The 21,737-nt window shown below is 56.3% G+C and overlaps 5 protein-coding genes across 5 annotated transcripts; 1 reads left to right on the top strand and 4 right to left on the bottom strand.

Moving 5' to 3' along the window:
• Positions 1-2,011: 2,011 nt before the first annotated feature.
• Positions 2,012-3,082, top strand: B0I36DRAFT_351449 (uncharacterized protein; the record flags this gene model as incomplete). Its single annotated transcript, XM_046157012.1, has 1 exon — positions 2,012-3,082. One exon carries the CDS (start codon positions 2,012-2,014, stop codon positions 3,080-3,082), a length of 1,071 nt encoding a protein of 356 aa, XP_046010800.1.
• Positions 3,083-4,284: 1,202 nt separating this feature from the next.
• Positions 4,285-8,325, bottom strand: B0I36DRAFT_292843 (aerobic respiration control sensor protein arcB; the record flags this gene model as incomplete). Its single annotated transcript, XM_046151775.1, has 2 exons — positions 7,740-8,325; positions 4,285-7,652 (listed from the first exon to the last, which is right to left on the bottom strand). Exons 1-2 carry the CDS (start codon positions 8,194-8,196, stop codon positions 4,285-4,287), a joined length of 3,825 nt encoding a protein of 1,274 aa, XP_046010799.1. The 5' UTR covers positions 8,197-8,325.
• A 1,366-nt stretch (positions 8,326-9,691) lies between these two features.
• B0I36DRAFT_146120 (uncharacterized protein) lies at positions 9,692-11,040 on the bottom strand. The gene is made up of 2 exons (XM_046148443.1): positions 10,265-11,040; positions 9,692-10,159 (listed from the first exon to the last, which is right to left on the bottom strand). The coding sequence occupies exons 1-2, from the start codon at positions 10,846-10,848 to the stop codon at positions 9,802-9,804; spliced, it is 942 nt and encodes a 313-aa protein (XP_046010798.1). The 5' UTR covers positions 10,849-11,040; the 3' UTR covers positions 9,692-9,801.
• A 1,081-nt stretch (positions 11,041-12,121) lies between these two features.
• B0I36DRAFT_247231 (nucleotide-diphospho-sugar transferase) lies at positions 12,122-13,460 on the bottom strand (the record flags this gene model as incomplete). Its single annotated transcript, XM_046150293.1, has 5 exons — positions 12,122-12,424; positions 12,629-12,783; positions 12,829-13,036; positions 13,096-13,102; positions 13,192-13,460. 5 exons carry the CDS (start codon positions 13,458-13,460, stop codon positions 12,122-12,124), a joined length of 942 nt encoding a protein of 313 aa, XP_046010797.1.
• A 4,004-nt stretch (positions 13,461-17,464) lies between these two features.
• On the bottom strand, positions 17,465-21,076 carry B0I36DRAFT_246601 (TUP1-like enhancer of split-domain-containing protein; the record flags this gene model as incomplete). The annotated part of the gene is made up of 3 exons (XM_046150240.1): positions 17,465-17,796; positions 17,917-20,937; positions 21,040-21,076. The coding sequence occupies 3 exons, from the start codon at positions 21,074-21,076 to the stop codon at positions 17,465-17,467; spliced, it is 3,390 nt and encodes a 1,129-aa protein (XP_046010796.1).
• Between the last annotated feature and the right edge of the window lie 661 nt (positions 21,077-21,737).

Below are 21,737 nucleotides of genomic sequence, written 5' to 3'. Positions count from 1 at the left end.
CCCCATGGCATATGCAAAAGTCGGGCAGAGCGTCTCGCCATGGGGCATTAACCAGTTCCTCCCCCTCACCCTGGAAGTCCCACAACATCACAAAAAGAGCCTCTACACAACCGTCCCTCCTCACTGTCAAATGATGCCAGCATGTATCCTCATCTTTTGTCCCAGCGCAATGGTGTTTTTGCGGGGGTAGTCTTCTACTATTTCCTTTTTCTTTTCCTTTCGCTATGATTTTCTCATTGACACGACGCGTATAATAACCCAATAAACACTCATAAAATACCGAGCTCGTGTACTTCCCTGCTTAGTCTGACCATTTGGACTTGCTGCTTCTCACGCTTGTCAGGTACATGCAACTCGTTCAGGCGCTGCAATTTTGCTCCAACATATACTCTCTTGTGTCAATGTTTTCTTTCTGGGCGTTGGTTCCCTCAAGTGCCCTTGCGCTCGCTTTTGGTGCCACAGAGTATCTTTTTTGTCTTGGGATACATGTATCCCTTTGCATGATTTTATGTTCATGTGCTTAGAAAGCAGTTGCCCCAGGGCAGAACAATGATCGAACCTGAAAAAAATAACACTCGTTCTGCAGAGGATGATATACACGTTGGTGCTAGATAAATGTGCGCTTTTCGTGCTTGCTCTTGCTGCGACATGGTATCTCGATCACCGTGATGATGAATGCTTGTGACCACTTCGCGTTGGATGGTCTCCTGAAACTAGGAAGTACCTCTCGTGTTATTGGGGCAGAATCTGGTTTGCTGCATCACGTGTAGACACAAACCTGCCAGTTGACACTGCGCGGCTATGCTCAAATCAAGCCACGGACATCAGCATATGCGGAGAGGTCTACCATGGCGAGGATGCGACATCGAGCTTATGATTCTAGTCCATAAATATCGAGAGGCGCGATGCTTCGCATAGATCGTTGAAGTGCTACCCTACGGTGGTTTATGGCAGTTTGCCTTTCTGCCCGGTGTACGCATTCGCGCAGACTGCTATTCCTCGAGACAGGCTAGTCGTGAGCAATGTGATTGCAACCAACAGCGTCACGATGGAATGTCCTCGACTCCAGTGCCTGGGAGGTGGACCAACACGGACAAGGCAAACATGCTATCTTCTCAAGCTTTGTGCCAGCATGCCAGATTGTCAGTAAATCAATGTGATAGCGTGATGGAATGCTCTAACGTCTACGTAGCGGGAGGCTGCAACCAACCTCGTGCGCAGCACATATTCCACATGCCCAGCAGGGTCCGAATAGCGAATTTTCTGCGGAATGTTGTGTCCAAGCGAGGGACCAAGTTCATTGAATGTCTCCAAGCAAGATCTGTCACATTCCCATGGCGAGGTGTGTCATTTCTATGCCCATGAAGAGCACTCTCACCTTCTGCACTCTCCCTATGCTTCACAGCGGGCAAGTGCTGTCCAATATCTCTGCTGCGTTACCACGGCACCGACCACGAGAGGCTGGGCTCCGCATGAGGACTTCCGCATTTTATTCAAAACCGGGCTGTGACTGCTCAAGAGCGGTCATTTCAAGCGACTTGAGAGAGATCGAGTCCCGCCTTTTGTTTGCGCTGTCAATACAACCTCGGGGCTTGACGCCTGCACCCTCTCCAGTCACTGTCTTCTTCTCGTGCCGCCCCGAGGAGACAAGGCGACACGACGCCAACCTGGGCACGCGAGAGCACACAACGGCTTTGACACGTCCAAACCACTCACTCACCGAGATTGGCTTGCGGCTTCAGTCCTGCTCGTTCATGATCACCCATCATCAACAGCCCTGACGGTTCCTCTTCACTCACAAAGGCCGACGCGTATCTTATGACGCACAACACATAAACTCCACCACGCTCAAGGCGTAGAGTGAACTCGATAGGACCAAAGTCGCAAGAACCACAACGTGGATCGGAGCTCACAAGCTCACAAGCTCACAAACCCATCACATCCCCCAACTTTACTCGACCCAACTTACTCAAGGATCAAGGTCCGGGGGAACCCCGAGAGCTCAGTAACAATGTATTCCCGCTTCGCGAGCCTCCTGACCACCACCAGCAGCCACAATGGCACATACACCGCCGAGGAAGTGGCCGCGTACCAGGCGAGCGTGGCGAAATGGACCAAGATCTACGGGATCATCCTGGCCGTGCTCGTCGCGCACTACGTCGCCATCACCATCTTCTTCTGGTGGCAGTTCCGCTTCGGCGAGGCCGTCGACAGCCATCACCACCACCACCTCTCTCATCCCGGCTCGAGCTCGGCCAGGGACACCCGGCCCAAGTACAACCCCGTCCACTGCCGCCGGGGATGCGCCGCGCGAGAACGTGCTCGCCGCCACCGCGAGCGTGCGCTTGCTCGACAACTAGCTTCTGGAGCAGCTCCTGGCAATGGCAACGATGAGGACGGAGAGAGCAGTGACAGCGGCGCGGAGCAGTGGTCCTGGCTGACCCCCGAGATCCATTACCCTGAATGCTTCGACTCTCCGTCGTCGACTCCGCCACCGCCGCCACCGCCGCCGGGCGCCGGACCCAGCTGGCGAGGAAAGTACCCGGACTCGCCTGGATCATCACCATCACCAGAGCAGCAGCAGCAGCATCAGAACATGACAGGAGACGGGTTCGTGTCAGACCACCTGTTCTTCGCGGCCGATCTCGAGAGCGGACTCCACGGCAGCGGCCGTCCTAGTTCCCCAGAGCTGTTTCGGCCCCGGGCACACGGGCTGGGCATCGCCCTGCCAGCACACGATTACGAGCTCCATGACTACGGCGGCAAAAGTAACAACAATAGCAGTGGCAGTGGCTTTCACGGTACATACCCCTTCGCTTGTCCAGCCGGTGCGGGAGCAGGCACTGACACCACCACCACCGCCGCGGTCGACGGCACAAACCACCCAGCTGTCCTGCCCTCGATCGGCCTCTCCCTTCTTCATCAAGGACCAGCCAACGGCCACAGCAGCGGTGAAGCACGAGGACGCGGCCGCAGCAACACGACAGCCAGCACCGCCACGTTCGCGTCGCGGGCCTCGACGGTCTTCGGCGGCAGCCCAGATATCCCTGGCGGCGGCCCTCACAACCGCCCTGCCGCCTGATCTGCATCTGCTTATGGTCTCAGTCGCACTACTACTCACGAACTTGAAACCGGGGATCATCCCAGCAGGTCGCAGACGCGACGAGGCATTCGTAATATCAAGGGGACTGTTGTCGGAGAGCGAGAGCGACAGAGACAGCGACAGAAGAAAAAGAGACGAGGCAGAGCGAGAGAGAGAGAGAGAGAGAGAGGCAGGAAATACAAGCAAAGTCCTGAATGGCACTCCAGCAGGTACAAGAGGATCCCAGAACCGGGAGTTTGGGACTTTGCCAATCCAATTCGAAGGGGAAAGCAAGATACATAAGGGGCAGATGCCTTTTCTGAAATGGGGAAAGTCATCTCTCTCTTCACACCCTCACGTGAAATTCTCCCCGCGCGCCAACCTGCACCTGCTGGTGTAGAGCGGACGCGAGTAAAGCGCGAGATGGTTGTTTTCTCTGGGGTCGAATCCTGTTTGTAGAAGAAAGAAAGAGGGCCGTATTGAAACGAGCACTGTAGGAATCAAAGCTGCGCACATTGATTGTACCCGAGAAGGTCCCATCCCCAGCAAAGAACCCAAGTCGTTGTTGGACCAGCAATCGGACCAGTCAAAGACCGCCGTAAAGGCATATGCCAAAACAGCCAAGTGTTCCCACATTAACCATGCAAAAGCGTAAATTTCACATGCAGCCAGAGATGAGTCCATTTCAAGCGCCCGCGTCAGGGAGAAGCGACTCGCGTCTTCTGCCTTTCTTGCTTCTTTCTGTCTAGAAATCCTCCCCGCTTGTAGCTGGTCTGGATCTGTTCTATCTCTTCCACCGATCCCGCCTGAAACACAAAAGACAGCATGGCATGGGGCCATACTAGGAATTTCTCGGCCCCAACTGTCCTCCGCTCTATGCGTTCTGATCCATGGTGATAGCCCCCCTCATGATGAGGACTCTGTGATTCGTAACATGGCTGCTTTGTCTGCAAGTATGCCGGGTAATAAACTTCCCTCGCGTCCTGTGTAAATGAGCCAACCTTGAAAAAGGAGGTGGCAATGAGATCACCAACTGAAGATGTGGAAACAAAGGGTCAAGAAGTATAGTCTAAACGTGCGCCGCCTGAGCCGGAAAAGATCTCCCACGATATACTGAAAAACGGTTGAACCAGGCCAATGACTCACTCCTCGTAGCCCTTGACATCAGCCCGCACATGTCATCTCCCCTTTGGCACCACTCCTCATACGGTATGCGTCCGACTGAGATCGCCTCTACTGTCCTCCCCTTGGCTAGTCTTCTCAGTTTGTACTCCGACGTTCGAGCTGGCCGCAGCTATTGCCGCTGCCGCTGCCGTGGTCGTACTGGCCACCTGCTCCTTGGTCGCCAGATCCGCGAGCAGGACCTCAATCTTCTTCAGCAAGTCCGGTATTCTAAACGGCTTGGAGACGACATCGTCCATGCCACTGCGCTTCGCCGTCGCAATATGCTCGTCGCGCACGTTGGCCGTGACCGCAATGACCGGCACATGCGACTGTATGGCTCCCGATTCCTGCATCTTGCGGATCTCGCGTACGCACGTGAGGCCATCCATGTTGGGCATTTCGAGGTCCATCAGGATGACGGAGAGCCGGCGCCCGTTGCCGGGCCCCAGGCGGAAGCTTGTGCCTTCGAGGAATGCAAGTGCCTCGAGACCATCATTGGCCACGCTCACTCCCATCTTGTGCTTGCGAAGCTGCTTCACTAGTACGTTCTGGTTCACCAGATTGTCCTCGACCACGAGAACCTCGAGATCCTTGGGGTCAAAAGGCGCACCTGCTCTAGAGGCGACAAGGTCGGCACCTGGTGTTGAGCCTGCCAGATCCTGGCGCAGAGGGGCCACGGGCTGATTGAGCGAGTCGCCGCCGCCCAGCTCTCGTTCGATGGGAAGTACGAGATCCATCGGCCCAGAACTTGCTCCATCGCTTGGCGGCGATGTGCGCCGAGCCTGGATAAAGAAACCAAACACGCTGCCGGCCTGGGCCTCGGACGCAACACCGATCTGCCCTCCGTGTAATTCTGTAAGTTGTCGAGAAATAAAGAGTCCCAAGCCGCTGCCACCATAAACTGCATGGGTGCGCGGAGAGGCTTGTGAGAAGCGTTGGAAAAGGACCTTGATCTCCTCCGGCGTGAGCCCACAGCCCGTGTCGTGGACCTTGAAGCGCAAGAAAAGCTCTTCGCCCTCGCCCCAGTTGTCGCCATTGGTAACTTGCGAATTCTGCGATCTAGGCGGGATGTACAAGAAGTTGGGTATGGCGCTGAAGAGAGGAGCCTCGCGGGTCACGCCCACGGAAACAGTAATCGCCCGCTTGGGGGAGCCCGCCGTGAACTTGATGGCATTGGTGACCAGGTTGATAAGGATCTGGAGGATGCGGCTGGGGTCGAAGACGAGCCAGCTGACCTTGAGCTCCTCAAACGAGTCTTGGACCTCGCATGTCATCTTGATATCCTTGGCCTGCAGCTCGGGTTCGAACATCTTGAGGGCACGCTTCACAACCTGCACAGGCTGAGCAGGGACGGGTGTGATCACCAGCAGATTCGAATCCAGCTTGGACACGGTTAGGATGTCATCGACAATAGACTTTTGGTGTTGCACACAGATTGAGATTGTGTGCGCCGCCTCGAGACAGCTGCGGATGGCGTCGATTGAAGGCGGGTTCGACTCGGCCTGGTGCTGCTGCAGTGTGGACAGGATATCGTCCGCACACTGCAGGATCGCGCTAAGAGGGTTGCGCATCTCGTGCGAGGTGATGTCGATGAATTCATTCTGCTGTCTGCGGGTCTCCTCCGCTTCTTGTAGTCTGCGGTTCTGCACATTCTGTGCCCACTTGACCTCTGATACATCTATCAGAGATCCCATGACGGAGCGGACAGACCCGTCCGGGGCATAGTCTGGGATCGCCGTCAGGAATACCCAGTAGTCTATGTCCTGACCTTCGACGTCGACCGGGTGCACGAGCACTTTCTTCATGAGGAGGTCTCCTGACCATGGCAACCGCTGCTCTGTCAACTTCCGCCAACCGACTTCCATGTCGGGTATGCTACGTGGGTCAATCTGCTCAAGAAAAGACATCTCATGCAGCTGATCTCGTGGATGGCCAGTCATCTCAAAATATCTGTCGTTGGCTTCACGAAGAGTACCCTCTGTGTCGAGGAGGAACATGCCCTGTGGTGAGAGCTCGGTCATGCGCCGCAATCGGCTGGTCTGCAATGCCAACTGCTGCTCAAGCTCTTTCTGCTCCAATGCTGCTGCCTCTGCGGCATCTTTGCTGCGGCGGACTTCCTCTTGCCATAGCATAAATGACGCCAGCGATGTCGCCAGCTGGCGGTTGAGAATATTCGTGAAGGCCCTGTACTCGTCATCGTATGGCCGCCGGGGGTTGATGCCGACAAGGAGGAACGCCATGACCAGTTCTCCGTTAGTGGGACGAATGGGAAATATGATGGCATCATTGCATGGATCGCCGAACCCGCGCCACTCGATGCCGTCTAGCAGCGGCTCTGGTAATGTACCATCACGCGTGTGAAGTATAGTCGGTTCTCGCGTGCGCATAGCGTCACGGAAAGCCGGGACAAACCCCTCGCTGCTACGCTTGAGGTCCAGCTGCCGGGGAATCGCTGGGTGGCCGTCAGGGATACCGATGGCGCCTTCAAAGAAACAGGACCTCCGCGACATGGTGCTACCAGAAGACACGGAGGACAAGTCCTCTTCAGAGCCATCTCCAACAGAGTATAGTAGTGCAAACGGCACATCAAAATGGTTCTCCTCCAGACTTTCCAGGATCAGCTTCCAAAACTGCTTCAGTGTCTTGGCTCTGGACACTGCCGTCCCGACTCTGCTGACAGTCTGTGTTCTCCGATGGTGGAGGACGGCTTGGGTTGTCTCAAAGGGGGCGTTGTAGAAGCCCAAGATCTTTCTTGTGCCTCCATAAAGTGGTGTCCACGACCAAGAGTAGAACGTCTCCTCCAGGAAGCCATGTCTGTGAATGGGGAGGTAGTCGTCCTCCTTACGGATACTAATCCCTGTTCGCGCACACTCGGCGAAGAGCGGGCTCACCGCGTCCCAGAGTTCTGAGAATGGCCCAGAGAAGCCGGTGCCCATGAGACCGGGATGCTTATTGCCAGCAACCTCATTCGCATAAGCCTCGTTATACAGCATGTTGAGCTCTGGTCCCCAGAAGAGGGAAGCAGGATGCGGATTGTTCATGACCAGATTGACAATCTGACGGAACTCGGCGGACCAGCTGCTCATCGGACCAAGAGGAGTGGCCCCCCAGTCGAAATTCCTGGCAAAGGCTATGTGAGGAGTAAGGTAGCCGGTCGTGACGTCTGATGTCCAGTCGGCGACAGCCTTTTCTGGAGATGCGAGGAAGAGGCGTTTCGAGGAAGTGGTTGTGCCCGTGTCGCTTGAGCTCGTAACTGTGCCGGCGGCAGACTGCTTGACTTGCTCAGCCGACTTTTCTATAGTGGCGGTGGAAACAGAGACCAGAGCCGCCGGTTCGGTTGCGGCCGGCTTGGGATTGATGATACTGTCCTTTGAGGGCTGCAAAGGCGTGACGGGACGGTCTTCTGCTGCGATGCTGCTTGCCCTGGCCGTCTTGGCTTCAATTTTTGGGGACGCACCGCCTGCGAGGAGCTGGATCTCACGGGCGGTGGCACTGGCGCTGAGGAGGTTGCCACTGATGAGCCTCCACCGCCGCCTCACCGTCGAGCCGGTCCAGAGCATGCCGTTGAAGAGAAAAGAGAGGGGGAAGACATCCTTGGAGTCGTCGAACTTGGTGACACCAGTGGCCCAGGCGCTGAACTCCTCATAGAGCGCTGGGTCTGCAGTGCCATCGGTGCCGACGATGGTGTCTGCCAGCTTCTCGTGCGAGCGGAGAGCGGCATTGCAAAAGATGGGGGCGATGCGGGACGCGCCGATGGTGATGGACTCGTCTGGATCGAGGTCGATGACAAAAGTCGGGCGGGAATCCTGGTCGAGAACCTCGATGATGGTGAGGGAGTCGAACTCGGCCAGCGAGTTCTGCTGCTCCACGTCGAGGGCGGGCGAGTGGTTGCCGTGCAGGAGGCCGACGGCGTCGCCCTCATCGGCGGAGGGCAGGATGGCAGCAGCCATGGCGGCGAGCGTCTGCAGCTCTCAAAGGCTGTCCGGCGGCTGCGGGACACGAGAGCGGTGCAGGGCGCGAGGCATGTGGCATGGCCGGGCCGGGAGACGCAGGAGATCTAGATCTAGATTGAGGCGGCCGCGATGCTGTGCTGGGATGTGGACCAGAAGAGGAAGCGGCGTAGGGCGGCTGCACGGCTGCAAAGGCTGGATGGATGGTGACGATGGTGGGGGTGTATTCGGGCCAGGGCGGCCGGCCCGCCCCAAGACAGCGCCGATCCGGCCTCAGCACCGTCGAGTCAACCTTGTGGTGAGTTGGGTGCAGGCGAGTCTTAAGGATTGTCCCACTGCACTGCGAGGTCACTGTGCCCGATGGGTAACGTACACAGAGCAGGCGGCAGTTGGATGCGAGGCTCACCAGCCTACAGCAGCAGAACAGAGCGCCAGCTGCAAAGCACACGCACACGGAGCAATCGCTACGAGGTCCCAGGTGGGAGAAGAACCATGGGAGGACGAGGACGAGGAGGAGGGCAGCCAGCATGGCGGCGCCAAGCGTGCTGCTAGGGGCAGAACGCACGTGGTTGGACGCCGAGGCTGGCTGCTAACGCACCAACTCGAGTATCTTCACCAAAAAGCACGGGCCTAGCACCGGGCTATATGTTTTTTTTTTGACTTGGGATTTTTTAATTATTTCAATGGTGCCGCAGAGGCGCCGCCCAAGGTCTGCAGGGCGTGGACCGGCCGAGTCAGGCGCGGGTGCAGGAGGGTGCGGTGGATTGAGGCGATCTGCAGGCCGTTCAACGGCAAGGCCCCGCGTGGTGGTGTCTGTCTGTCGGTCTGTCTGTCTGTCTGTCTGGTGGCCGACGACGACGCGCGCTCGAGGCCCGTGACGTGATGATGACCGGCCCGCGGAACGACGAACAACCTTGGAAGGTGGGGCGGCACGCACGAGGCGTCGGCGCTGGCAGGGGCAGGGGCAGGGGCAGCTACAGTAGAAGCGCTTTGATATGGTGCTCGCTGCTGCCGGAAGTTGCCGTCGCATTTGACCCAGGCCTGGTCTCCCGATCCTCGACGCCTTGTATTCCACGGCGCCATCACGCTGGTGCCGCTAGCATCGGCGCTTGTGGGGACCACGCCCTGTCACTAACACTTTCGCTCCCTTTGCTGGTAACGGCCCAGCACCCGTTTCGGCTTAGACACGATCACGAATCATCACCCCTCAAATCGCGGACCTGGTCGCGTCCAGCAAGCAATGCTTGGCTTTCAACACCAGCGCAATGGATGACTCCGATTCCTCTCTTTCCCGGACCCCTCTCATCCCGTGTAGGAACCCTGCGGCGTGCTCTGCACAGACAGCGATAGCGATGCAGCACAAGGTTAGTGCCGGTGGACGCCATTGTCGCTGCTCTTCTCGAGCCCCAAAGCTTGATCAGGACTAGGAACAGGATATTGGTCCACCCTCACATGCGGCCCTTCTCCTCCTCCCTCTATCCGGAGCACTTCCAAGCCATTCTCAGCGATATCCCCATCCTCTCTCTTTGCCTCTCGTTCGCGATGGATCCCCAAGCCCTGCCGTCTGCCAAGCAAGATCATGACATCCGATCCGACCACCTCCCCTCACAACGCGGCTACAAGACCTGCCAACCCGGCCACCGCCGCCGCCGCGACAACATGCCCCGCCTGTCTAGGACTCCCGTTCGGCGGAGCCGGCGCCGGTGTCGATGCACTCGAGGCGGCGGGCCTGCTGCTGCTCGTTGTCGTGGCAGCACTCGTCTGCGCCGGACCTCTCGATGTCGAAGTCGTCGTCGACGCGGCAGTGATGCCGCTCGCAATGATGCCCGATACCGCGGGACATGTCTGGTAGTCCTCGACCGTGTGGACCAGGCTCGTCGCCTTGGTGCAGCCATACTGCGAGATGATGTGGTCAATCGTCGACGAGTACGCCGAGTACCAGCTGTACCATGTCGGCAGAAAGCTTTTGGCGTTCACATCATGTCAGTGTCTTGTTGGCTGCAGGCTGTGCCGCAAGGTCCCACGAAAGAGAGAGGGGAAAAGAAGAGCGACAAACGAGATCCAGTACCTCGTCATCTGCTCTCCGGCCTTGCCAGTAATCGAAAAGTCGCAGATCTGGTCGGACGCCAGCGTCGTCTGGCTGAGTACCTGCGTGATGATGTCGTTGTTGACCAGTCCTGACGGGATAGGCGGCAGCTCGCCGACGAGCGACAGCGCTCCCGGAATGCAGACAGTCAGGTCGAACGCATTGGCGAGCTCCAGCAGGCTGGAGAGTAGGTTGCCTGGCGCACCATCCCCGTTGGCCTGGCGTGGCTGGAACTCTCGGACCACACGGGCTGGCTCGGCTTGGGGGACGTTGGTCGCGATGGCTGAAGCCACCAGTGCGCTGGCGGCAACACAGGTTGATGAGCAGCGCATCTTTTGCGTCGTCTTTTGGGTCTCGCCTGGTTGCCTACTTCGGTCGGGCAAAGAGGAGGGGCCAGATCTTGGTGATTGCTTCGTGTTAGGAGGTCCGGACAAAGATCCTGGAGTGCTTGCGACGTGCGTGTAAGTTTGGTATCGTGAACACTGCAAAACTAGCGAGATCGATGTATCTCCCCCGTTTCCATTGCCCACCATGACAAGGCCCCAGGAAGTCAAGGTTATATACATAAGTATCCCCCGGCCCTTCTCCGTTTCCTCCGCAAGATAGCCATTGCCACTCCCTCCACCTCCAAACACACCCTGCGCGAAGCATCATCCCCCTGTTTCCCCACGGGGCGCACAGGCACCCCCCCTGGCACCACTACAGCAGCTTGCGAGGCCATGCCATGTCAAGCCAACTAGTGTAGGAAGGCCGAGGTGCCTGACGACGGAAACGAATCCCACGGCGAGCCCCCAATGCATATCCAGTCCAACTCCGGGTTCGCCTTGTTGATCCCAGCCCATCACTAAAAGCCAGGATGAAACCCCCGCCCACCTTCCCCTCCTCGTCTCCAATTCCCAGTCATGGTGCAAGACAACAAACCAAGCCCGAAACAAGAGTGCCCATGAGAGATGCCGAGGATGCTCTCGCATCACCCCCCCCCCTGCACACACACACACATGCCCAAACTGGGAAATGCGGGGGAAAAGCATAGCGTCGGCGTCACAATGGGCAAGGTGAGCCAACCAATCACTACCCTTTTGGAGGGAGGGGAGGGATCATCCATGGAAAGGGTGGTTTGCGTAATGCCGTCGAGGATTAGTTATGGCATGTACCTTCAAGCAGACTCCCCCTTCATGCAGAAAAGTCAAAGACACATGTGATGGCACTTGGGCATGATTTGGGCCAAAAAGTCGAGCCCTGGCCTTGGAGAGCCTATTACAGGCAACTGCCGTCGCTTGTATTAATTAAATAGGCTTGCGCAGCACGTCTCCTTGTTTCCATTTTATACTGAAGATCTTGATGCGGGCGAGCTTTCACCCTCTTGTGTGAAACGGATGGTGACGCCTTCACGCGCAGGCTGCTTCTGCTTAGTCTGTGGAAAGGCGGCAACAGACAACTTCCATTGTAGTGCCTGCCTCTCATGCTGGAATTTTGGGCTCGCCTGACCATCTGTCACAGCCCTACCAAGCTTTCCAAGGTCGATTTGACTGGTCATTATGCTAAGATGGTATGGCCAGACCACGCAGGACACTCGCGACGCGCAGGCTGCATTCTGGGGACCGTTGCATTGCATACTACTGCCTATGGTCCTAAATACATTGTTGACTTGCCTTGACACCGGGAAGGATGCATAGTAAAGCATACTACACAGCAGGACTCTTCAGCGGGCTTGACAACCAAAAGGAGCCAGATTGTTCGCGTCACCTCCTGCAATCTCTAAGGCCAGCTTTGCCCATGGCCGATCCAGACCAATGTATCCACATTGGTATCCTCCAAGGTCATGTTGCTGCTTCCTCCTTATTTCGTCTCCGGTCCCTTCTTTTCTTTTCCATCCTCGGCATGCTCTATATCCTCCTTCTCATGGAAAGGGTTGCTCTCGAGGCCTTCGATGCGCCAACCACCATAGCCATCGCCACCAGCTTTGATCACTTCGGCAAGAGGTCGCTTCGTGACGTTTGGAAGGAGATAGAGGCGCCCCAACCATCGTCGGATGCACGAGGCAATAGGCTTTCGCTGCTTTGACTCAAAAGGCACGAGCTTGGTGAAATTCTCGTCAAGCGTCGTGACAGTGCAGCCACACTGAAGGCCTGGGATGCCCTGCTGCCGCTTCACACCTCCGGCGACCATTTGCTTGAGGCGGTGGTACTCAGCCGGTGCGCCATAACGACCACTGTCATGTCCCGTCTCGCTGCCTGACGGGAACACCATGTCGGCCACATGAGGAGGGCATTGCTCGCACAGTCCATGAGCATAGCCAATGTCCCGAAAGAACCAGATATTGGCCTTTGGTAAGAACATTGAGACGCTCAGGGTGTGGACTGGAGCATCGCCATATCGCTCATAGTAAAAGCCACCAGCCTGGTCGAGATGGTTGAAGAAGGCCTGATGCTTCGGGCCTCTGAAGAAGTTGAGTGAGCCAATCTCAAAGTTTGAGTAGAACTGGCAGTTATTGTATTCATCTCCGCCACCGCTTCGGTCTTTCTCAAGGCCAACAGGCACCTTACTGGTTCCGAGCTCTTCTTGGGTGTGGAGCAGCCACTCCATATCAGCAGCTTGGTCCTTCATCTCTGGGTGTTTCTTGAGGAAATTCTGTGTCCGGTCCCAGAGCGAGGGGAATGATCGCGCATCGTCGAGGATTGCCATGTTGAAGCCATAGTCCTTCTTGTTATCTCTCATGAAACGAAACACATCGTAGTTGACGTTGCATGTGAACTTGACCTGTGAGCGCACCAGTCAGTATAGTGCTTCCCAAGGGGCCTGTTATTGTAGACAAAAGGACTCAACTTACACCAGGCTCCACTCTCCAATAGTAGTCATAGTCCTTGAGACGTTCTTCCAATGCGAATAGACCGGAGTTCCATCTGCACATGTGGTGGTAGCTCTCAAGCCACGACTTTCCAACACCAATACTTCCCATGAACTCGCGACCGACGCCAAAGCGTGACTTGTCAATCCATTCAGGTATGGACCAGTGCTTGTCCGGGATCGTCTCGAAGAAGCAATCGCCGCTGGTTACATTGAGAATACTGGCCTTGAAGTGCTCGGTGAAAGGCTCGTTGTTGAAGAAGACCCAATCATAGTGATGAATGAGTCTGCTATTGAACCGGGCCTCTACCTGAATGATGCTGCTGATCATAGCATCAAGTTCCGAGTTGCGAACCAGTGAGAGGAATGTGGCTCTTGGTCGAGTTGCGAGCAACGACTTCACAGTGCGTGCTGGGAGGGTTTCAGGCTCAAGGAATGTGTGGTCACGAAGCCACTTGACCTCGTCGATCCCGCTCGGCTGCTGGCCCGCTGCAGACGAAGTAGGAAGCTCGGCGATAGGCGGCAAGTACATGTCGAGAGCAAAGACATCAGCATCCGTCGAAGGACGAGGCAACGGCTGGATGATGGCAGCTTCGTACTGAATCAGCCATAGACTGCTAGAGATCACAAAGAGCACAAGGAGAGGGATTGAGATCTTGCGGGACGAGAGGCGTCTTAAAGGGAGAAGAGCACGTTAGTACACATCTCAAATCAAAACGACACGATGGAGGGCAAGTATTCTCGGACAATCCTATAAAGCTTACCTGAGCTTTCGCGCCAGAAACGCCCAAGCGAAAGGTGACTCGCGGACATCACCAACACCATCCTTGTCACTGACCACAGTAGATGAGTTTTTGGAAGATGCTGGAGCGTGCAAAAGCTGGTTGTTGGGAGAAGGTATGTCTGCCTGAGCATCTTTGGAAGTTGAAGTGCCCTTGTCATTGCCTGCGCGAGCAGTCGAGGAACAATGGAAGCTCGCAACACGAGAGGAGTGGCTGGTACCACCTCCACTCCGGCGGTGGTGAGGAGTCGAAGAACTCATTCCGATGAATCCCAGGCAGGACGATGCCGTGAGGGGCAGGGCCAACGAGGATCACAATGATGACGGTCTACGTCTCTTGAAAAGATCGTGTGGTCGGCAAGGGCCGACCTGAAGGAGTGGTCGAGATTGATTGGGATGAAGGGAAGAAAGAGAGTGTGTGTTCACCTGGTCTGAGGTGATGGTGAGAATGTTTCTCCAGACAGAGACTCAGTGCTTGAGGCGGGAGGAGTAGGTCCGTTGCCCTGGTGCACGGAGAGGAGTGCCTGGCGTGAGAGGAAGGAGCGCCGTCCGTTTGATGGGTTGCTCCGCCACGAATTAACAGCAGTCGTCGAGAACGAGGTCAACGTCCGAGATCAGAGCAATGCACCACAGACTCCCGAGTCAAGAAAATAAGTTCGTAGTCTCATCCAAGCATCGTGCAAGTTTTGATGCCCACAGGGCGCGACGGGCGTGTCCTTGACGCGAGGTTTCGCGCTTCTTCTTGTTGTCCTTGGTCCATGGTCACTGGACACTCACCCCCCATCTATGTGCAAACATGACAATGCTGCATCTACAGGGCCACGGAGATTAGCCATCCTAAGTCGAATCATCGTGATCACTTGAAGACCCTCGAGATGTATGCTATTTATGCTTGTCGAACGAAGGAACGCCGCTAAACCTGGAGACATCTCGTGAGACGTTCTGTCGGCACGCCTCAAGATAACGAACTTTTCTTCTCGTGTCTAGCAGTAAGTTGTCACAAACTTCACAAACCAGAGGCGCACCGGAGCCATATGTATGGCTCAAAATGATAGGAATCCTATTTTGAAGCATTATCATTTCGTGCGGACTGTGGAATCGGCTCCGATATGCCTCCCCACCTCGCCTGATGCCTCTTCTCAGATGGCGGCACAACAAGCCCAGTGGCATATGCGCAAGAGGATTATGAGGATCTGAATGTAGCGGATAAATTTCCTCCCGCTTGCTGCCAAAGGTCCAATAACTGACCAGTCATGCTGAAAGTGGTGCAAGTGCCTGTTCTGGTGGCAGCTGGGTGCCCCAATTTTGATGTCGACAGCAAGCACTTCGCCGCGCCACTCCAATCTCGAAGACGCTGAATTCCACGGCAGAAAAGAGACCTCGAACACAACCTCATCGAGCACTTCGAGCAGACACGTCGCGATGCGTGTCGCGCTTCTTTGTTGTCACGAGAACGCCTGCCCCAATGAGCTCGACCCAGCTCTCCTTTGAGGCTGGTGTAGGTACAAACAACATTCGAGCCGTCAGAAATCCCCGCCTTCTCAGCATTTTGGACACACGAGACATCAAATCTCATGGATCTGGTTGTTGTGTCAAAGGAGACCAAGCGCGAGTCCACGAGGCGCATTGCACCATTCGATCAGCATGGCACCCTCTAGCCTCAGCGCGTGCTCTGACAGCGAGGAAGACCGTGCCTCCAACCTGGACCACGGGCGGATTATTTACAGCCATATCTCGAAAGAAAGGTTCTAGGGCAAGCCGCCGTCGAAGTTTTCACAAATATCGTGCCCGGGCACAGCACTCGTCATCACCTCCCGATCTCTCTTGCAAAATTGGAGGTCTGTCGATGCTTTTCAAATCACGCAAAATCGCAGTCTCGAGATTAAATGGGCCAAGCACGAAGCGACAGCGCCATGGGGTCTAATACTTGCCAAATCAACTAGTTCGCGATAGAACCACGTCGCAGGGCGAACAGACTTGTGAGAGCTAGTTCAGCAACTATTCAAATTTTCAGGACAAGCCATTTCGGCCGACGAGCAAATCACACAGACCACACAGATCAACAATGCGGTGGTGACGGAAATATACTACACTGGAGCCATAAGAAGGAGACATACCGTCCAGGACGGGCAAACAATCGGGAATGCGGCAAGATAAAAGTAAGCCCATGTCTGACCACCAACCACACAGCGAGAAAGAGAGCGCTGTCGTGCGAGCAAGACTCTCTAAGGTAAATATGTGAGGCTGAGAATAATGGAGTCCATAAAGTACAGGCTCATTCAGAGCCCGCCCGTTAAGAAGCATTCTTTTCACAATCAAAGCCAGCGGCGGAAAGACGACACCGTTGGTGGATTCAGGTCCTCGGAGCGAGCGCGCGCGGCGATATGGAGGGATGATGAGGTTCATTAAAGCATCGACTCGACCAGAGGGAACAGGCAATGCCACCACGATCATGTGCATGAAACAACTGCTTCTCACGTCGACAGGCCCTCAGAGTCATACCTCCCAGCTGGGAGTTCCTTGTCGATCGAGCAATAATTTGGTCCACATTCCTCCGAGACACAAGCTCCTTCAATAAGATGCGGAAAGACCCAATCACCAGCAGGTCTCCACGTGATACACCAGCATCAAGATCATACCAAAGCACAGCACCGTGAGACTTGCTCGACTTCAGACGTCCCAAAAACCCCCCCAAATGTCACCGCCGAGACCCGCAAATGCAATCCCACACGGAACAATCCCCGAGATCAAGCGATTTCCTACGCCTTTGACAGAACCCCACGGCAGGACAAAACACGAGATGCCGCAAAGAAAACAGCGACGAGAGCTCCTCCTCGAAAAGAGTCTGAGCTGCAGGAACATGGCAAAGCCTCGCTTGCCGAGAGATCCATGGCCAAGACGCCAGAGTTGCCTTCCCAAGGATCGCTCTCTACGTAGGCCACACATGCTACAGGAGCAAGGGGGTTCGGAATTGGTCACCCAGCTATGGGGACCGTTCTCTGTCAAGAAAGCCTTCAAGCGATGATCAAAGGAAAAAGACGGAACAAACACTTCTCAGAGGCCGGGGAATCATATTCCCTATGTAGTGCCATCGGCTTCTGAGCTATAGCCGGCAATTGGAGGGACATCTCTCATCGAACAAAATACCTAGGGCCTAGCACGAACCTTCTGAAGCCGAAAAGAGCAGGAGCAAGAATGGGCACAGGGAGAAGCGCTTGTAGCGTATCCCGCCAAGTAGGCACAAAGATTGAGTCCAACGTGATGAGACCAAATGGTCCTGCACACACGCGTCAATTTGTAGAAAGCCAGTTGCCCCATCACGAAAAAGATCCATTTCCCCCGAAGGCCGCAGCTACCTAGCTTTCTCCCATCATGTCCTTAACGCAAACAAGAGACTCTGAAATTGCCGCCGCCGCCGACAACTAAACACCCTTGAAATATTCTAATGTTCCTGCCCATGGTACCGCCAGTAGAGGTTACCCAGCGGCATTTTGTTACACCAATCTCCCGTCGGCTAAACCCCCGGCGCTGATACAAACCGTTCCTCTCCGCTCTCAAGGCTCGACGGCCATGGCCTCGTCCCCGTCGGCGTCTTTGTCGTCCTTCTTCCTCCCCTTGCCTTTCCTACTGCTAGTGCTGCTTCCGCTGCCTCCACTGCCATTCCCACCTTCAGTAGCAGTAGCAGGGACGTCATCCGCCGCCGCGCCGCTTTCCTTGTTCTTGGTCTTGTCCTTGTCCTTGTCGTCGTCCATTTCTTCATCGCTGCCACCGCCTTCCTCATCACTGTCCTCATCGTCTTCCTCTTCGTCATCGCCCGCCGCTTCAAGGGTGAGGTCCAGGATCCTGGCATATTGTACTGTTATACGCTGCAGTTCTCGGAATTTGCCTGGATACGCAGAAACGATGGTTAGCGATGAGATGTCTTCCGACTAATGCCCAACAAGCGTTGGAAGTAACACGCAGACGGGAAAGGGGGTGTGCTTGTAAGCAAAAGCAGTATACATACCCAGTATCATGGCGACGCCCTTCAACAACTCCCTCCGGTCCCAGCCACAAATGAACTCGTCCTGACTGAACCAGCCCTTCCGGTCAGGCTCAATCTCGCCTGTGCCATCTCCGGCGGCACTCGGCTTGAGGATCCCACCGAGCAGGCTCGACAGCAGCTCCTCCACTTTCCCCTTCAAGCCCTCCGCACCGATGCGCTTTGCGTACATGAGCAGGTACAGCCTGAACTCGTCCTTGGCGCCGAGCTGAAGCGCGCCCGCAATGCGGTTCTCCAGGTGCGCGATGCTGACGGTGGACTCGAATCCCTCGAAGCCGTCCTTGGACAGCAATGTCTTGATGATGCGCTGGAGCGTGTAGGCGCGACCCTTGAGCAGAAATTCGCTAGTCGTGTGCCGTTCGAGGTAAGGGATGATGCCGGCTGACACGCTGACTGGAGTGTCTTGCTCTGCCGCAGTCTTCTTGGATTGGTCGGGGAGCGCAGGTCCCACGGCTGTAGACTGCAGGGCTGAGATGGACGAGTCATTGCTGTTCCAGTACTGGCTACCCACTGCCCACCAGGATTCTGAAAGGCGCTGCCACGAGTACATGTTCGGGGCGTAGTAGTAGCCGTCGCCATTGGTAAGCGTGACGACAATGTGGCCGTTGGAGTTGAGATGTGCGGACGTGACGCCTGGCGCAGGCATGGCGCCGTGGGGTTGTAGAGAGTTGATGGCAAGCTCGAGAATAGGGCCCAACGAGACGGGCGGGTGTGGTGATGATAGAGTGTTGATATTCCAGACGTAGCAGAGGCCCACAGCCGTGATGCACAGCAGCCATGAATCACGGCACTCAAATATAACGGGTTGTGACTCGAGGATCATTGCGTTGATGAGTCGGCGGCCAGCAGGCGTCCACGTGTAGATGCTGCCGTCCTCGCAGGCTGCGGCCCAGAATTTCTTGTTGCCGGTCACGAGGATCACGGCTCTGGGGAGGAAGTCCTGCCACAGGAGAGCACCACGCTTCGTGGCGGTGATATGTGACGGGTCTCTAACTGCCACAGGATTCCTGGCTTCCAGCACGACATTCTCGGGGAATCGTGTCGCGTCGTCTATGGTGCTCTCCAGCAGTACACCACGCTCAAGGGAGCGCACAATGTGTGAGCGGATCTTTGGAACCGCAAGGCGGACCTGTGATATGGATATTGAAGGATTCAGGACGGCAGGGCGGAGGTACTCTGGTGTTGATACCACACCGTTCTGTGGTGGCTCAAGTGTTGCCTGCTCAAGGCCTTCGGCGCCATTTCGCACAATAGCACGAGGCATGGATGAAGGCCGCCTGGGCCCCGTGTCGTCCTCGTCATCCCCGTCCAGCACTATCGCCTTCCTCTTATTGCCAAGCAGCATAGCAGCAAGTCCGCCCTCTGGCAAGCCATCGTAAGGCTTCGAGAGATCGAGTATGCTCTGTGGCGCATCATTCTGTGCAGCTTTTGCTTTGGTTGAACCGACGAGCTGTGTCTGAGGTAGTGAAGACTGGCCCGTCCCCGAGGATGAGATGAGCATAGGTGCGACCCTCTTCTTGCCGTCCTTGCCGATAGTCACCCTGGACTTGAGCTCATTGACGCGCTGTGCCGTTTTGTCGGCCGCCTCTGACGCTTTCTCTGCCTCCGCGTCCTTCTCCTTTGGTGTTGCTGTCCCACTTGCGGGGGTGTCCTTTGGTGTCCCGGCTTCGGTCGCCTTCGTTCCATTCGTAGCAGGGGCGTCCGTGGCCATCGGCTCAAAGTCGCCCATGAGAGCGCCCATCCTTGATTCGACTCCCTTGCGCTCGCCTTCTTTGCTGTGGTCCTCGAGAAGCAGGCCGTCCACATCCTCGGCAATGCCCATAGCCTTTCGAGATGCGCCGTACTTGGACAGAGCTCTGTCCGTTTCCTCGAGGTTCGCAACCCAACCCAACTCCCCTGTCTCGAACTTGGCAACCACGATCGATCCGTCGAGACTGGCCGCGAAAAGAGTCTGGCCATCTGGCGTCCAGGCCAGATCCGAAATCGACTTTGCAGCCAGGTCCTGCAGGATGACCACAGGTCTGGACGTGTTTGTGTTCCACACGCTGAGCGTCTTGTCCTGCCCTGCTGAGGCAATGACCGTCACGAGGGAGGCAGCCGGGGCGTGCCCATTCGTGGTCCCGTTCTCGGCAGGCTTCTTGGTATGGAAAAGACGGGGCGAGAACATGCAGACCTCCGTGGGACCTTCGTGTCCGATCAGGTTGATCTCGCTGTCCCACTGCGATCGCTCGATGATGGCCACGGAGCTGACGGGTCCATTGACGGCGTTGGCCGCCGCGATGTGGTTACCATCTGGCGACCACGAGCACCGCCGAAAGTATGTTGTGAGGGGGGATGATTTGAAGGGCGCGCTGATGGTCGTCTCGAGCTGGAAATTGTTGGCCATGTCGTGCTGTGTGGCGTTTGGCGCGGGCGAGGTGAATCTAAAGATCTTGATTGTCCTGTCATCGCTTGCCGTCGCAAAGAACTTGTTGGCCGGGTCAAAGGTGATGCCCTTGACGTGACTCTGGTGGATGGACAACACCTTGAGCTTCTCAAAGGTGTGCCCGGACCAGATGACAATCTTGGAGTCGAGCCCGACAGAGACAAGAATCGACCCATCGTGGGACCAGCCGAGATCCTGGACATCGTTATCGTGGCCTATAAGACGTTTCGTGGTCTTCCAGTTCTCGACGGGGGGAGGCTCGTTGGTGCCAAACGTCGCGACAGTGGGCGGGCCGCTCTCCAGCTGATAGATGCAGATGACCTTGTCGTCGGCGCCAGAGGCGAGGTAGCGCCCGTTTGGGGAGAAGCGGACCGAATGGATGGTGCCAAGGTGGTGGCTCATGTGGCAGAGCTGGCGGGGCTTTGTGTAGGAGGCGTCGTCGGAGTTGTAGACGGCCTCGGTCGACCATACGCGGACATGGCCATCGCCGCCGGCCGTGGCCAGCCTCTTCCCATCGGGCGAGACATGGCAGCTATAGACTTCGAAGTCCTTTTGTTCGCCTGGCACAGAGAGAAGCTGTCAGCCCGCCTGTTTGCGATCACTCGATGTGCGTGGGAAGCTGTATCGCGAGCGGGATGCGCATGGCGGAGATGGGCATATACCTTTGTGGCTCAGCCATGATGGCTTGATTATCCGCATAGTGGCCGGATGTGCATGCGTGGTGTCAATCGCATCTCGCAGCTATACAGCAGCGTTGTGAGGTCCGGTGGGTGGGTGGGTTGTTTCGTCAGGCGCAAACCATCAGTTGAGCATCATTGTCGCCGTCGTGGTTCACGGCAGGCAGCTCTCAATTTACGGGGTCCATCCGCGCATGGTTGATTTGCTGCGACACGCGCGCGACCAGACGCGGCTTGACTGCTTGCTCCAGGCGGGCCAGCCAGCCAGCGACCAAGACCCATGTCTCCGAGTCCAAGGCTAAACTCGCAGGGGCCGCTTGCCCCCAGCCTGGGACAACCTCGAGCTCCACACGTAGAGGCAGGCATGACGACAACCCGCAGGCGGTGCTGTCGCACGCTGCACGGGAGTTGCGCGTCCCTGATGTCAAGGCTGGCGAGGGCATCCATGCGTGCCAAAGTCTATTAAGTGCCACAGTTCCACGGCCATTGCTCCGCAGCTTCTCCTAGTATTCTTGCCAAACTGCTCTTCTTTTTCTCTTCATCTCGCCAGAACCTCGTTCGCGCTCCATCACCGCCAGAGTCTAATTAGTGAGCTAGCACCTTCCGCCAAGCATCCACCAGATTAGCCACTAAACACCAGTTACACCTAGACCACTTCATTGCCAGACTAAGCCACTGAGACA

The sequence above is a fragment of the Microdochium trichocladiopsis genome (genome assembly GCF_020744255.1).
Source record: "Microdochium trichocladiopsis strain MPI-CAGE-CH-0230 chromosome Unknown B0I36scaffold_7, whole genome shotgun sequence".
Classification (NCBI taxonomy): Eukaryota; Fungi; Ascomycota; class Sordariomycetes; order Xylariales; family Microdochiaceae; genus Microdochium; species Microdochium trichocladiopsis.
Note: the sequence above shows the minus strand (reverse complement) of the source record. Positions and strands in the feature narration are given on the sequence as shown.